The sequence below is a fragment of the Trachemys scripta genome, chromosome 8 (assembly GCF_013100865.1).
Source record: "Trachemys scripta elegans isolate TJP31775 chromosome 8, CAS_Tse_1.0, whole genome shotgun sequence".
Classification (NCBI taxonomy): Eukaryota; Metazoa; Chordata; order Testudines; family Emydidae; genus Trachemys; species Trachemys scripta.
In genome coordinates, this window is record NC_048305.1 from 37,759,792 (window position 1) to 37,774,188 (window position 14,397).

Consider the following 14,397-nt stretch of genomic DNA (forward strand, 5'->3'; position numbering starts at 1 on the left):
TAGCCGTGCTGGCCCTTTAACCGTTCCCCATCACTGCCTATAAGCGGAGCGTGGGTGATTCTCTTCAACGAATCAGATGTTGCCGTTGCTGTGGTGATCGAGTCTCCTCTGACTGACAGTGGGACTGTCCCACCTCCTTCCTCCGGACCAGAGGAAGCGCTGCTTGTTGCTGCTCTGCCGGGAAACAAGGCAGGGACGCTGGCAATGCGCCGCTCTGCTCGCCTGGAGGGTCTGAAACCCGCCGCGCCGCCTGCCGCTGCTCTCACCCAGTGGCCTCGGCCGTGCCGGAGCGGGGAGAGCTCCGGGAAAGGCAGAGCGGGTTCTCCCGGTTTGGGCTGCGCCATGGGCTCAGCGGTGGAGAGCAGGGGGTTCCTGCAATGGCAAGTAGGCGCTTTGCTTCTGGTTTTCTTCCCGCTGCGGGGTGGGGGGAAGGCGGCACAGATCCGTTACTCCATCCCGGAGGAGTTGGCCCCGGGATCCTTTGTTGGGGATGTGGCTAGGGACCTGGGTCTGGATGCTGCCCGGGTGGCCTCCCGACAGCTGAAGATCCTGCCCGGCTCGGCTCAGAAGCACTTCAGAACAGAGGCGCAGAGTGGTGTCTTGGTGGTGGAGGAGCGGATAGACCGAGAGCGGCTCTGCGGCTCTAGCCCGCGCTGTCTGCTGTACCTGGAGATCTTGCTGGCCAACCCGCTGGCCTCGCACCGCGTGGAAGTGGAGGTTCTGGATGTGAACGACAATGCTCCGGCGTTCCTTACTAGCCTCACCCGCTTGGAGATTGCCGAGTCCGCAGCACCAGGCGCGCGGTTCCCTCTGGAGCCTGCAGAAGATTTACACTTTGAAGCCAACTCCATCAGCACCTACCGGCTGAGCCCTCCTGGATGTTTCATCTTGAGTGTGAAGAATCGTAAAGACGGCAGCAAACACCCCGAGCTGGTTCTGGAGAAGGCGCTAGACAGGGAGCAGCAGGAGCAGCATCGGCTGGTGCTCACAACACTGGATGGTGGGCTTTCTGCTAAATCCGGAACTGCTGAGATTGTCGTCTCAGTTATTGACGCCAACTACAACCCGCCCGTCTTTGGTCAGCCCGTGTACAAAGTAACCCTGCTGGAAAATGCGCCGGAGGGGACTATGGTGATTAAATTAAATGCCACCGACCAGGACGAGGGGACAAATGGAGAGATCGCCTATTCCTTCAGCAGCCACACTCGCCAGAAAATCCGGCGGTTGTTTAGCATTCAGGAAAGGACCGGGGAGGTGAGAGTCCTGGGAAATGTCGACTATGAAGAGGGCACAGTGTACGAGATCGATTTGAGGGCCAAAGACGAGGGCTCTCCCTCTATGGACGCCCATTACAGTGTCTTGGTGGAGATAAAGGATGTCAACCACAACGCCCCTAGCGTTAGGTTCACATCGCTCTCAGCCACGGTTCGAGAGGACGCGCCAGTGGGGACGGCAGTGACTCTTCTCAGTGTAAGTGATGGAGACTCCAGGGAAAACGGAGAGGTTCAGCTGCAGCTCCCGGCAGACATCCCCTTCCAGATCGTACAGTCCTTCAGGAACCACTACTTCTTGGTCACCAGCGGCCCGCTGGATCGGGAGGAGGTCTCGGAGTATAAGGTTGTGATCACAGCTACAGATTCTGGATCACCGCCACTTTCCAACCAGAGCAACCTCCTGATAAACATATCGGACCTGAACGATAACCCACCCCGCTTTTCCCAGCCTGCCTACCAAGCGGAGGTGCCAGAGAATAATACTTTGGGCGTTCCCATCTGCTCCGTGTCCGCCTTTGATCCCGATATGGGCCAGAACTCCCAGCTGTCTTACTCCATCGTGGATAGTACCGTGCAGGGGCTGCCCGTTTCCTCCTATGTCTATGTCAGCGCCAAGAACGGGACCATCTACAGCAGCTCCTCGTTCGATCATGAATAAATCAAACAGATAGTTGTGCAGATACAAGCCAGGGATGGCGGGTCATCGCCTCTCAGCACCAACGTGACTGTCTCCATCTTCATCCTAGACCGGAACGATAATGCTCCTCTGATTATCTATCCTGTGGCTCGGAAGGGGTTCCTGGCCCAGCAGTCCGTCCCTTTCTCTTCGCAGGCGGGACACTTCGTGACCAAAGTGACAGCTGTGGACGCATGGCTCTCCTACAAACTGCAGCAAGCCACAGACCCAAGCCTCTTCAAAGTCTCCCCATACACCGGGGAGATTAGAACTACCCGAGCTCTCCTTGAACAAGACTCCTCCACGCAGAAGATTGTCCTTGTTGTCGAAGACTGTGGGGAGCTGCCTATGTCTACCACAACCACTGTGATCATGAACATAGAGCAGGACCCTGACCGGAGCTCAGCAGACTTCAAGAGGTCTAACCTGGAACAGGATGGCCTTCCCCACCTGACAGTGTACCTCATCATTGCTCTGGTAGCAATCTCAGCCCTCTCTGCTATGACTTGCGTATTTTTAGCCGTGAAGTGCCTTAGAAATGCAAGAGCCAGAAACTCGGATGCAGCTTGGACTACTTATCTAAAGGGAGGAAATACTCTGCAGGCGTGGAGACGCTTTGGTAGAGGTCTTCAGAGCGTGGAGGAGAAACTGGAGTTCCCCACTGCCTTTGGGGGAGATTTTCTTTCTCTATGTCCTCTCCAAAGGCCTGGTCAGACTCCATTACCAGAGGGGAGCAATCACCTGTTTGCAAAACCCGTTAGTCAACCGGACATCAACAGCGCAGACACTCTTCTGGCCAGCAATAACCTCAGTGATCCCAGTGAGGCGAGAAGTGAGAGACAATTACATATTTGGTGTTTGAGTTAATGTCTTCTTGTGATGTCCTTAGCATGTTGGTTAATTGCTTTTATTTCAGATGACTTGTGATTTGGAAAACATCTATTTACTCTTGGTTTTGAGTGAGGGATTAATATTGGAGTTCCTGGTGAAGAAGGCGAGGTATTTCTCTTAGCCTGCATAGAAGTAATAACTGTACTGTTGTCCTTGTACAGCAGCTTTTAAAAAGTGCACAATGGATTGTGTTTCTGGAAATCCTCCTGGTGTCTTTAAAATACATGGCAAGGCCTCAAAATAGTGTGGTAAATGTGAACATTCTACTCTTTTGGGGGGTAAATCATCGCAATAGTGTTGGGAGACCCTGACAGATTTCTCAGTCTTGTGTTGAAAGGTGGCAGTTGTGAGGTGTTTAGAAAGTGCTCTGGTCTATCTGGTTACCCTGAGGTTTCAAAATTATATTGGGGATATTTCGCCAAACCAGTAAAATGTTTGATATGGAGAGTTCATCAGGCTTTAACAAATGCCTTTTCATAGCGTATGAAAACACTGTATACAGAGACCAGGGTTCTGCATTCATCACAGCTGAGGATTTGTCCTTTGTTGCGATGAGATGGGTGACATCTGAAATCACGATCATGGTTGCCAAAGCAAAATAATGAGGATTTGTACCTTGTATGCTTCCACGACGTGCTGTTTCCTTGAGAACAAAAATCTGAGCTGCTAAATTTAGCTGCCAAAACCACTGACTAACGCTTGTGAAATGTAATTCTGGGGGAGTTAGTCCTCCTGACGCTGGCTTGCGGCTCTTGTCTCTGTAGCTTTAAGTGTTTAGGAGGCGTTGTCATTGGCCGAGAGCGGATAGAGCTGTCATCCAATGAGGTGCTGATCTAGGCTGCAGGGATCTGCTCTTCCTCTCTGTACCCCCCCCCTTTTCCTCCAGCGCTGTGGCTATGATTCATCTCCCCTCCCCCATCCCACGCCCTCCACTCAGTGACTAACAATCGCTGCTGCAGCTAGGCAAACCCGGGCGCCGTTCTATCAGCCGTGGAGGGGAATACCGGGGATTTTAGAAGCTCGTATCCAGACCCCGGTGCCTCCTGTGTGCCGGGACAGGACAAAAACTCTTTCTAGGAGAGGATAGCTCAGAAATGGAGCCCAGAAGCCCCGGGCAACCCGCTTGGAAATGGCAAGTACTGATTTTGCTTTCCCTGTGCGGCTGGGGCTGGGTCTCTGGGCAGATTCGCTATTCAGTGGTGGAGGAGTCGGAGCTGGGAACAGTGGTGGGGAATATGGCTCAAGATCTAGGCTTAAAGGTGGCGGATCTTTCGGGTCGCAGGCTGCGCTTGGGTTCGGAGGAGAGCAGACTGTACTTTGCGGTGAGCCTGGCCAGCGGCGCTCTGCTGGTGAATGAAAAGATAGACAGAGAGAGCCTCTGCGGAGCCAGCGCGGGGTGTGTGCTGCCGGTGCAGGTCGTTATAGAAACGCCCCTGGAGCTTTTCCGCCTGGAGGTTGAGATTCTGGACCTGAATGACAATTCGCCCAGTTTTCCCATTGCCCAGCGCACGGTGAGGATAGCGGAGTCCGCCACCGTGGCTGCGCGCTTCCCTCTGGAGAGTGCCCAGGATCCGGATGTGGGGACCAACACTGTCAGCGCCTACCGGCTCAGTCCCAGCTCGCACTTCTCACTGAATGTGAAGAAGCTTAAGGACGGCAAACTCTTCCCGGAGCTGGTGCTAGAGCAAGCCCTGGACCGAGAGGAGCAGCGAGAACACCAGCTGGTACTGACTGCCATTGACGGGGGAAATCCGGCCAGGTCAGGCACTGCGCAGATAACCGTGGTTGTTGTGGATATCAATGACAATGCACCTGTGTTCGACCAGTCTGTCTACAAGGTCAGCGTGCCGGAAAACACCCCTGTGGGCACTCTGCTTATTCAACTCAATGCTACTGACCCTGACGAGGGCCCCAGCGGAGAAGTACAGTACTCCTTTGCCGTTCACACTTCCGACTCCGTCCGGAAGTTGTTTGATTTGGATCCCCCCACTGGCGCCATCCGCGTTCAGGGAGTTGTGGATTTCGAAGAAGCGGGTTTCTATGAAATCCACGTAAGAGCCCGAGACAGGGGCGTGCCGGAAATGGAAGGCCACTGCGTTCTCCAGGTTGAAATAGAAGACGTCAATGATAATTCCCCAGAGGTCCTGTTGACCTCCTTGGTGAACCCAGTGCCAGAAAACACCCCCTTGGAGACCGTGGTGGGGCTTTTCAATGTGCGAGACCGAGACTCGGGTGCCAATGGGGAAGTGAGTTTAGGAATAGCACCAAACCTGCCATTCAAAATTAAATCCTTCGAAAACCACTATGCGCTGATCACCCGCGAGAAGCTGGACAGAGAATCCGTCTCTCAATACACCATTGAGCTGACTGCCAGAGACGCAGGATCCCCCTCTCTGACCACCGAGACCACAATACTTCTGAATATTTCGGACGTCAATGACAACCCCCCTCGCTTTTCTCAGACTTCCTACAACGCCTTCGTGAGAGAGAACAACCCCCCGGGCTCCTTGCTCTGCACCTTGTCGGCTTCCGATCCTGACGAGGGAGAAAATTCCCGCCTCACTTACTCTATAGCGGGAAGTCAGATCCGGGATGCGCCTGCCTCTTCCTTCGTTCACATTAACCCGGACAATGGCAATGTTTACGCGCAGCGCACTTTTGACTTCGAGTTGCTTCAGGTGCTGCAAATCCCCGTGACTGTGCAGGACTCGGGGTCTCCTCCTCAGGGCTCCAATGTTACTGTCTACGTCTTTATTCTGGATCAGAACGATAACGCCCCGGTCATTTTGCACCCGGTGACTGGCAGCCAGGTCGCAGCGCCCCAAAGGATACCCCTGTCTGTTCCCGCTGGCTACATGGTCACCAAAGTCACAGCAGTGGATGCAGATTCTGGCCATAACGCCTGGCTCTCCTATTCGCTGCTGCCACAGTCTACAGACCCCTCCTTGTTCCGAGTGGCTCCTTACACAGGAGAAATCCGGACCACCCGGGGCTTCCAAGACACAGACCTGGCCTCGCAGAAAATCGTCGTGCTAGTCAAGGACAACGGGGACCCAGCTTTGTCCTGCACAGTGACCATTATGGTTTCCTTAGAAGACAAAGCGTCGGAGGAAAACTTCAAATCTCGCGATTTCCTTACAAACCCCAAAGATAAGCCCGACCTGACTCTCTATTTAATTATTGCGCTGGTGGCAGTTAGCATGGTGTGTCTTGTTACTTTCATCGTATTCTCTGCAAAGTGCATCAGGAAAAGAGACAGATACTCCTGTTGCTGCCTGAGCAACTCACCCTCTAGGGACATTTTCAAACACTCCAGCCCAAAGCTTCAGCTGAACACGGACGGCACGTTGAAATACATGGAGGTGACACTGAGGCCCACAGACTCTCAGAGCCAGTGCTATAGGACCTGCTTTTCTCCAGGCTCAGACAGAAGTGACTTCACCTTTATGAGACCTATGAGTTGTCCCCCGCCTAGTGCCCTAGCGATGGAAACTGACACTTTCTTATCTGGTACGAATACATCGAATGAATCCGGTCAGGTGAGATGGCACTTTTGCCCTTAATTTCTCACAAATGACACGGGTGTCTTGAAGCGTGTTTCCTATGTGACCAAGGACAGAGCAGCACATGGGATTTGTGTCTAGGGATGAACTGTGAAAATGTGTCACCATCATGAAGTGCGCTCAGGCACCAAGGGTTTCTTTTGTTTGGTTTATGTACAATAACGCTCCAGATGTTGTGTGTAAGGCAGGTATTCCAGATACACTCGTGCTCACACAATGAGCTGTTCAGTAGTTTGTGAGTCAGAAAATCAGGGATTTAGTTCACTGGACTGTGCCTTAAACAATGACAAATTTATAACATGGTTATGACAGGAAGTGTGCAAGCAATTAATTACGTGAGATTAATCAGGAAACTCTAATGAGGGAAGGGAAGGGAGGGGAAAAGAGAGGGATGGACATTGATTATTTGTTCTCAGTTAACTAACTTTCAATTCCAAATGAGACCGGCTGAACCTATCTCTGAACCTAATTTAAAGAGTTTCAGTTCATGCAAAATATCAGTGTGTGTTTTCAAGAAAATGCTTCTGTTTTGCAAACAGGTAATTCGGATCACACTTCTGCAAGCCTTGTTGCTGACACTCATGCTTAAATCACAAAGAGTTCGCTTTGTTCGTCATTGTCTGCTGTTTGCCTGGTGTCTCTAGGTTAAAAACTGCAGGTTCCACGGTCCTTTGTTACACAGCAGCAACTTCCGCCCATGGATTGGAGCTTGTGTTGCTGTCCCGGGAAGGAGGCTGGTGATTGGATAAACGGGAAGACACTCTTAGCCAATGAATAAGAGGCTAATACTGGAGATCAGCGTGTACCCCTCCCCTTTCCCGCCGGAGCTGTATCATTCAATAGGTGCCCAAAACAATGAATAAGAGGGGTAAACAGTGAGCGCAGACCCCTTTCTCTCTGATACTTTACTACAGATCCACAGTTCATCGCCCAGCAGTTTAAGCAGACACGCTTTCTTTGCTGTGCATAGCTTCTCGCTGTGGATTTAGAAAGATGCTAAGAGCGGAAAAGTCTGCCTGGTCCCTGGTACTCCTGCCTTTCTTTTCTCTCTGTTTGTTTTTGCATAGCTCTTCCGCCCAGATCCGTTACTCTATCCCAGAGGAACTGACTCGAGGTGCCTTTGTGGGAAATATTGCTAAGGATCTAGGGACAAATGTGGCAAAACTCGCGGCTGCTAATCTGCAGGTTCTTTCCGATTCTGATTCCCAATATTTCTCTGTGAATGTGAACACTGGGATTATAGTGGTCAATGACAGAATCGACAGAGAGTGGCTCTGCGGGCAGAACTCGCGGTGCTTCTTGCATCTCAAACTCGCTATCGAAAATCCAGTGGAGTTCTACCGCATTGAAGTGGAAATATTGGATATAAATGATAATCCTCCTGAATTCCCGAGCAGCGAGATCGCTTTACAGATCTATGAACTGGCCTCTCTGGGCGCCCGCTTTCCTATCCATCAGGCGCAGGACCCGGACGTGGGCTCTAACGCTTTGCAGACCTACCACCTCAGCGCCAATGAGAATTTCAATCTCAACGTGAAGGCACGTACAGATGGCAGCAAATTCCCGGAGCTGGTGCTGGAAAGAGCGCTGGACAGGGAGCACAGAGCTGCCCACCATTTGGTCCTGACAGCTGAGGATGGCGGCTCTCCCCCCAGGTCCAGCAAAACACGAATTGCTGTCCAGGTTCTAGATGCCAATGATAACCATCCAGTGTTCGATAAACCTTCCTACCAAGCTCGTTTGGTGGAAAACTCTCCCTTGGGCACGCTAGTCATTAAACTGAATGCCACAGACGTAGACGCAGGGCCTAACGGAGACGTACGCTATTCCCTGGGCAGCCACAACTCGGAAGCCTTGCGCAGGATATTTGCAATAGACGATCAAACGGGAGAAATCCGAGTTCAGGGGAACCTAGATTTTGAAGTAGCGTCTGTCTACGAGATTGAAGTTGAGGCCAAGGATATGGGCTCTCCCACGATGGAGGAGCATTGCAGCGTCACTGTAGAGGTCACGGATGTGAATGACAATCCTCCAGAGGTGGTCCTCACCTCCTTCTCCAGCTCCTTGAGTGAAGATGCCCCTCCCGGGACTGTGGTCGCTGTGATACACGTGAAAGACAGAGACTCCGGGGAGCATGGGAAAGTCCAGTGCCATCTACCCAGAAGCCTTCCCTTCAAACTTCGGAAAGATTTTGAGCACCAGTATTCCCTGCTCACCAGCCAAGGGCTGGACCGCGAGAGCGTCTCCCAGTACAATGTCACCATCTCCGCCTCTGACCTGGGAAGCCCCCCTCTCTCACGACACACAATTCTCTCCATCACGCTTGCAGACATCAATGACAACACGCCACAGTTTGAGAGAACGTCCTATGAAGTCGTCGTTAAAGAGAACAACCAGGTGGGGGAAATACTGGTCACGGTATCCGCAACCGATCCTGATTTGGACCAGAATTCGCGCCTTTCCTATTCTGTTCTGAGCAGCCCGGGGAAAGGTCCCGCTGCGGATCCCTCCGCATACATCTCCATAAACCCAACAAGTGGGCAGGTTTCCGCGAAGCTGCCTTTTGATTACGAGCAAACCACGTATTTCCAGTTCCAGGTGGAAGCCTCAGATGGCGGCTCTCCAGCTCTCAGCAGCAGGACAGTGGTCCACGTCTTCGTCACAGACCAAAATGACAACGCCCCAGGGATCCAGTTCCCTTTGACCGGGAAGGACTCAGTAGTCCTGTTCAGGATTCCCCGATCTACCAGCCCCCAGGCCTTAATAACGAAGATCATAGCGGTGGACCTAGACTCTGGAGGAAATGCATGGCTCGCCTACCATTTAATGCAGGCAACCGATCCCAGTCTCTTCGTGGTGGCCCTGCGCTCCGGAGAAATCCGGACCACTCGAGCCCTCCAGGAGCAGGATGCTGCCACGCAGGAACTCTTCTTGGTAGTCAAAGACTCAGGCGAGCCGCCCATGTCCACCTCCGTCACCGTGTTGGTGTTGCTGGAGGAAAATGCCCCCGAAGCCTTCCTGGGGTTAAAGGCTCAGGCGGCGGAAAGTGAGAGCGTCCCCAGGTTAACACTGTATTTAATCATTTCATTAGCAACAATCTCAGCGTTGTCATTGGCTGCTTTGGTGGGGCTGGGTGTCCGGTGTGTCAGGGGAGATGCACGTGCTGCGGTTGGCTGCTGTGTGAAAGCGGACACGCTCCGGGTGCCCCCAAACCCCTTGCTGGGACACGTACAGTACCAGCCCACCCTGGAGGACGCCACGATCGACGTGCAGGTGACCTCCACGGCCCCCCCTGCCCGGGGGTGTAGATCCTGCTTCTCTCCCGTCTCGGACATCAGCGAGTTCATGTTCATGAAACCCTCTGTGAGCCTCGGAAACAGCTCGGGCAACAGCCCACCTGATCGCAGCTTCTCCACTGAGGTGAGCTCCCTGAACGTGCCATGGCAGTGTCCCCAGCTGACCCCGCCGTGTGACCTGCAGTGTGTCTGGCTGGGTCGGTGTGTTCCAAAGGCACGAGACGTGCTATAGGACAACGCTAAACTGCAGCCAGCTCCTTTCGTGCCGGGCAAGGGGAGAGGACACGGCCGCTCTCTGTACCGCGTCTGCCGCCCCCCCCCCCCTGGTTCTGTGTCAAGTCACAGCTCTCCCTGAGCGCTCTGCTCAGCACCTGCCCTTTCCATTGGCCACCCCGCCGGAGCTGAACGCACCCCCGGGGCTTAGGGTGTCCTTTGCCGGTGACTCACTGCCAGCGTCCCGGCGGTGCAGAGCGGGGTGTGTGGCGGGGCTGCGTGCGTGAAGCGCAGGGTGGGTGAGTTCTGGGGAAGGGGCACTGCTGTCGGGAGGAGGGATTGTCACTTGTCAGCACCCATCGCCCGCCGACTTTCTGCGACGCTCTTTGCCGGGGAACTGAGCGTTTGAGATCAGCTCCCCTCCCGCCCCTCCGGCTGCAGCTCCCCTCCCCCCGCTACGCCCTGCCGGGCAGCCCGGAGCGCCCGAGGAGCGGACTTTGGGGACACTGGAACCGGCGGCGCGAGTTCCCGGGAGGCAGCGAGCGGGGCGGGAGCCGGGGAGGCGGCGCCGAGTGGTTTCAGACACATACAACGGAGCGCGGCATGGCCGGGAGACCGAGTTTGAGCTGGCAGCTCCTGCTGCTTGGTGCTTTCCTCTCTCTGCCGGACCCGGCTGGCGCACAGACTCGCTACTCAGTGCCCGAAGACCTCGAGCCGGGCTCCTTTGTGGGGAACATTGCCAAGGATCTAGCTGTGGACGTGCGGAGCCTGTCGGCCCGCAGCCTGCGGCTGGTCAGCGAGGGCGGCCGCCAGCGCTTCCAGGTGAACCTGGCCGATGGAGTCCTGCTTGTGAATGAGAAACTAGACCGGGAAGCGCTGTGCGGTCTGAGCTCCACGTGCTTCCTGCAGCTCCAGCTGGTGCTGGAGAGCCCGCTGCAGCTGCACCGGGTGGAGGTGGAGATCTTGGATGTCAACGACAACGCGCCGCAGTTCCTGAAGAAGGAAGTTTCTTTAGAGATCACCGAGGTAGCGAACCCAGGGACTCGCTTACCCCTGGAGGTAGCAGAAGACCCAGATATAGGCTCCAACTCCATCTCCACCTATGAACTCAGCGCCAGTGACCATTTTGCCCTGAGCATAAATGTAAGGGGAGATGGTGTGAAAATGCCTGAAATCGTGCTGGAGAAAGCCCTGGATAGAGAGAAAGTGGCGGCCCATCACTTAACCCTAACAGCTCTTGATGGTGGGGACCCGGTAAGATCAGGCACTGCCAGGATCACAGTTCATGTCCTGGATGCCAACGACAACCCCCCTGTGTGTGATCCGCCGATTTCCAAAGTGTTTCTGGAAGAAAACGTCCTGTCAGGGACGCTGGTTACACAGCTGAACGTCACTGACTTGGACGAAGGCCTGAATGGGGAGGTTGAATATTCGTTCAAAACCAGCAATAATGCCCCCGATACATTCCTCAGGCTGTTCAGCCTGGACCCCCAGACAGGGCAGATCACAACCAAAGCCCCGCTGGATTACGAGGACTCCAGTGCTTACGAGATCACTGTTCGAGCCAGAGACAAGGGCTCCCCCGCAATGGAGGGGCACTGCAGCCTCCGGGTGGAACTGGTGGACGTGAACGATAACAGCCCGGACATTGTGCTGACCTCCCTGTCCAGCCCGGTGCAGGAAGATGCGCCCCTGGGGACTGTGATAGCGCTATTTGGTGCCAAGGACAGTGACTCTGGGGAAAATGGACACGTCCATCTGCAGATAAGCAATGATCTTCCTTTTAAACTGGTGAGCTCCTTCAAAGGGCATTACTCACTGGTCACCACTGGGCCACTGGATCGAGAGAAGGCTGCTGGATACAACATCACTGTTATGGCCACAGACGCTGGGTCCCCTCGAAGGTCCACCGAGCAAACCATCTTCCTGCAGATCTCCGATGTGAATGATAACATGCCCAGGTTCTCCAGCCCCTCCTACACATCCCACATTCAGGAGAACACCCTTCCTGGGGCCTCCGTGTTCTCTGTATCCGCCTCTGACCCTGATGTGGGCACCAACTCCAAGCTATCCTACTCCATTCTGGACACTGGCATGCAGGATGTGCCCCTCTCAGCCTACCTCCACATCAACCCAGAGAACGGCACCATCTACGCCTTACAGGCTTTTGACTATGAGCAGGACAAAGTGTTCCAGGTGCCCGTGGAGGTGCAGGACGCTGGGTCCCCTGCCCTGAGCAGCACCGCCACGCTCCACCTGTTCGTCCTGGATCAGAACGATAACGCGCCTACCATTGTGTACCCACCCGTCCCCAGGGGCTCCGTCTTCCAACAGACAGTACCTTCCTCGGCAGAACCCGGCTACTTGGTCACCAAGATTGTGGCGGTGGATGCTGACAGCGGCCACAATGCCTGGCTCTCCTACCAGCTCCAGGAGACCAGTGAGCCATGTCCCTTCCGGGTAGAGCTCCGCTCCGGAGAGATCCGAATAACTGAGGCACTTAGGGAGTCAGGAGCGCCCTACAGGCTGGTGGTCCAGGTGAGGGACAATGGGACCCCCTCCCTGTCTACCTCAGTGACTCTAGTCATCTCCCCCGAGGAGAACGCTGTACAAGACTTTGCCAAGGCCTTGGACCTTCCCAAATTGCCTTCCAGAGCATCCAGCGTCACTCTCTACCTCATCATCTCCCTGGTAGCCATTTCCCTGGTGTCATGCGTGATGCTGGCTGTCCTAGGCACCAGGTGCCTCAAATCGGGCTCCACAGCTGCAGGCTGGCCCCTCTCACACTGTTGTAGGAGGACAGGCTGCAAGTCTGCATCGAACTTCCCTGGGCAGTTGAATCCGGATGGTTTCATCAAGTATCTGGATGTGGGTGGAGCTGGGCTGGTGTCCCAGGCACAACACTACAAGTCTTGTTTCTCTCCAATGTCTGATCAGGGGGATTTCCTCTTCATAAAACCTTTCAGCCATTCCACTACTGGGGAGAGCATGACTGCCTTTGATCAGGTGGCCAGTGCTTTAGTGAGTCCCTGCGATGGGGTAAGCTGTGTGTGTGTCCTGCTGTCCTTTCTGTTCAGAGTCACTGCTGTTCATAAATATCCACTCTTCTCCTTCAGGCCTTTCAATCCACTTTGGCCTCCTGGGGAAAGTTCATTACCTTCACCTGTCCAGCAAGAAAGAGGGGGAAAAGTCGGGGCTCTGCATAATGGAGGTGGGATGCCTGGGTGGGAATAGCATCTAACACTTCAGGACCAGAGCCCTAAATTGAGAGTGACTGGCCCAGGTAGCTGCAGCTTCTCCTTAGACCATTCCTTGATTACATACTCTAAGTTTTGTAAGTGACACATTGCGTTGTTATATGCAGTGTTACTGTAGCTGTGTTGGTCCCAGGATATTAGAGAGACAAAATGGGTGAGGTTATATCTTTTATTGGCCCAACTTATTATGTTGGTCAGAGAGGCAAGCTTTCCAGCTTTTCTTCAGGTTAAATATGAAGTTTTTTTAATTTACCTCTTACTACTTTATTCTGAAGCTGGACTTGGAACTGAGTACTTTGCTAAACAAAGTTTATCTGTTTTGAGTATTTTGCAGGTGTGTGGCAGAAACTTTTCACTTGGTGATGTATTGTACTACATGCTGATCACGTCACGATGACAACTCCAGCCAAAATTTTCAAACTTGGAAGCATAAATACGTAGCCCCAGTTTTAGAGGTGCTTGGCACCTGCAGCTCCCACTGAACTCAGTGAGATCGGAGGACGCTCAGGACAGTTGAAAATAAGGCTATTTTTATTTAGATGCCTATACATATATATATAATCAAGTTCCATAGTGGTCTGTTATGTCTATAGTCTGTTGTGTCTCCTAAACAAATAATATATTTTGTTGTGGGAAGTGAATTATTTTCTACATAGACAGAAAAATACTGTAATGCACCAAGGACACAGTATCCAGGAAAAGATTAATTAAAATATAGAATGTGAAATCAAGACACTGTGCAAGCATTTTTAGAAAGGGAGAAAGGACAAATTAGGAAGTTCTGATATCATTTCAGCTTCTGGCGTTAAAACACATCTTTCTCAGTATCAATTAACTCTGCTTCTCCCTCAGCTAATTATTTCTGGTACTATAGAGTTCTTTAGATTAAATTGATGCGCTTATCAGTCCATAGCATGCTTCATTTCTTTCACAGCTTGGTTTCCTAGCTTATTCTGGAAGATTATTCACTGAATTGTTTTGTCATGCTTTTTAGCAATTGTCTTGATTCAGGAATATTCAAGAGGGAGGGGGATCTGGTTGTTTTGTGTCTTTGTTTGTTTGTTTTACCTGGATGGAGAGGTATATTTCTGGTTACTCCACTGAATTTTAAAATTATTCTCTTTCATCTACATTTTTAGCTTCTCCTAAGCATGGATGGATTTCCAGGCTGCAATAATCCTGGATCAGTTTGCTTTGATTTCCAAAGGCTAGAATAGAGGCATTAAA

The 14,397-nt window shown here is 52.8% G+C and overlaps 2 protein-coding genes across 17 annotated transcripts in view; both read left to right on the top strand.

The window, feature by feature from the left end:
• Nucleotides 1–14,397, top strand: part of LOC117881609 (protocadherin gamma-A4-like) — a 388,535-nt gene that overhangs the window by 339,903 nt on the left and 34,235 nt on the right. The window contains exons 1-2 of one of the 16 annotated variants that reach the window (XM_034779072.1): nucleotides 10,255–12,451; nucleotides 12,851–12,952. The exons of 11 other annotated variants lie outside the window; for them this stretch is intronic. In XM_034779072.1, the coding sequence (XP_034634963.1) occupies nucleotides 10,517–12,451; nucleotides 12,851–12,952 (2,037 nt within the window). In that variant the 5' untranslated portion in view covers nucleotides 10,255–10,516. Of the gene's footprint in view, nucleotides 1–252; nucleotides 385–3,881; nucleotides 3,974–7,361; nucleotides 9,825–10,254; nucleotides 12,452–12,850; nucleotides 12,953–14,397 lie in introns of those variants that run through there. 4 more of the 16 variants (XM_034779076.1, XM_034779078.1, XM_034779067.1 and 1 more) reach the window with 4 other exon arrangements.
• LOC117881489 (protocadherin gamma-C4-like) lies at nucleotides 397–3,718 on the top strand (the record flags this gene model as incomplete). The annotated part of the gene is given in 1 exon segment (XM_034778831.1): nucleotides 397–3,718. A coding segment is annotated over 1 exon segment (2,421 nt), but the record flags the coding sequence as incomplete, so codon positions are not given.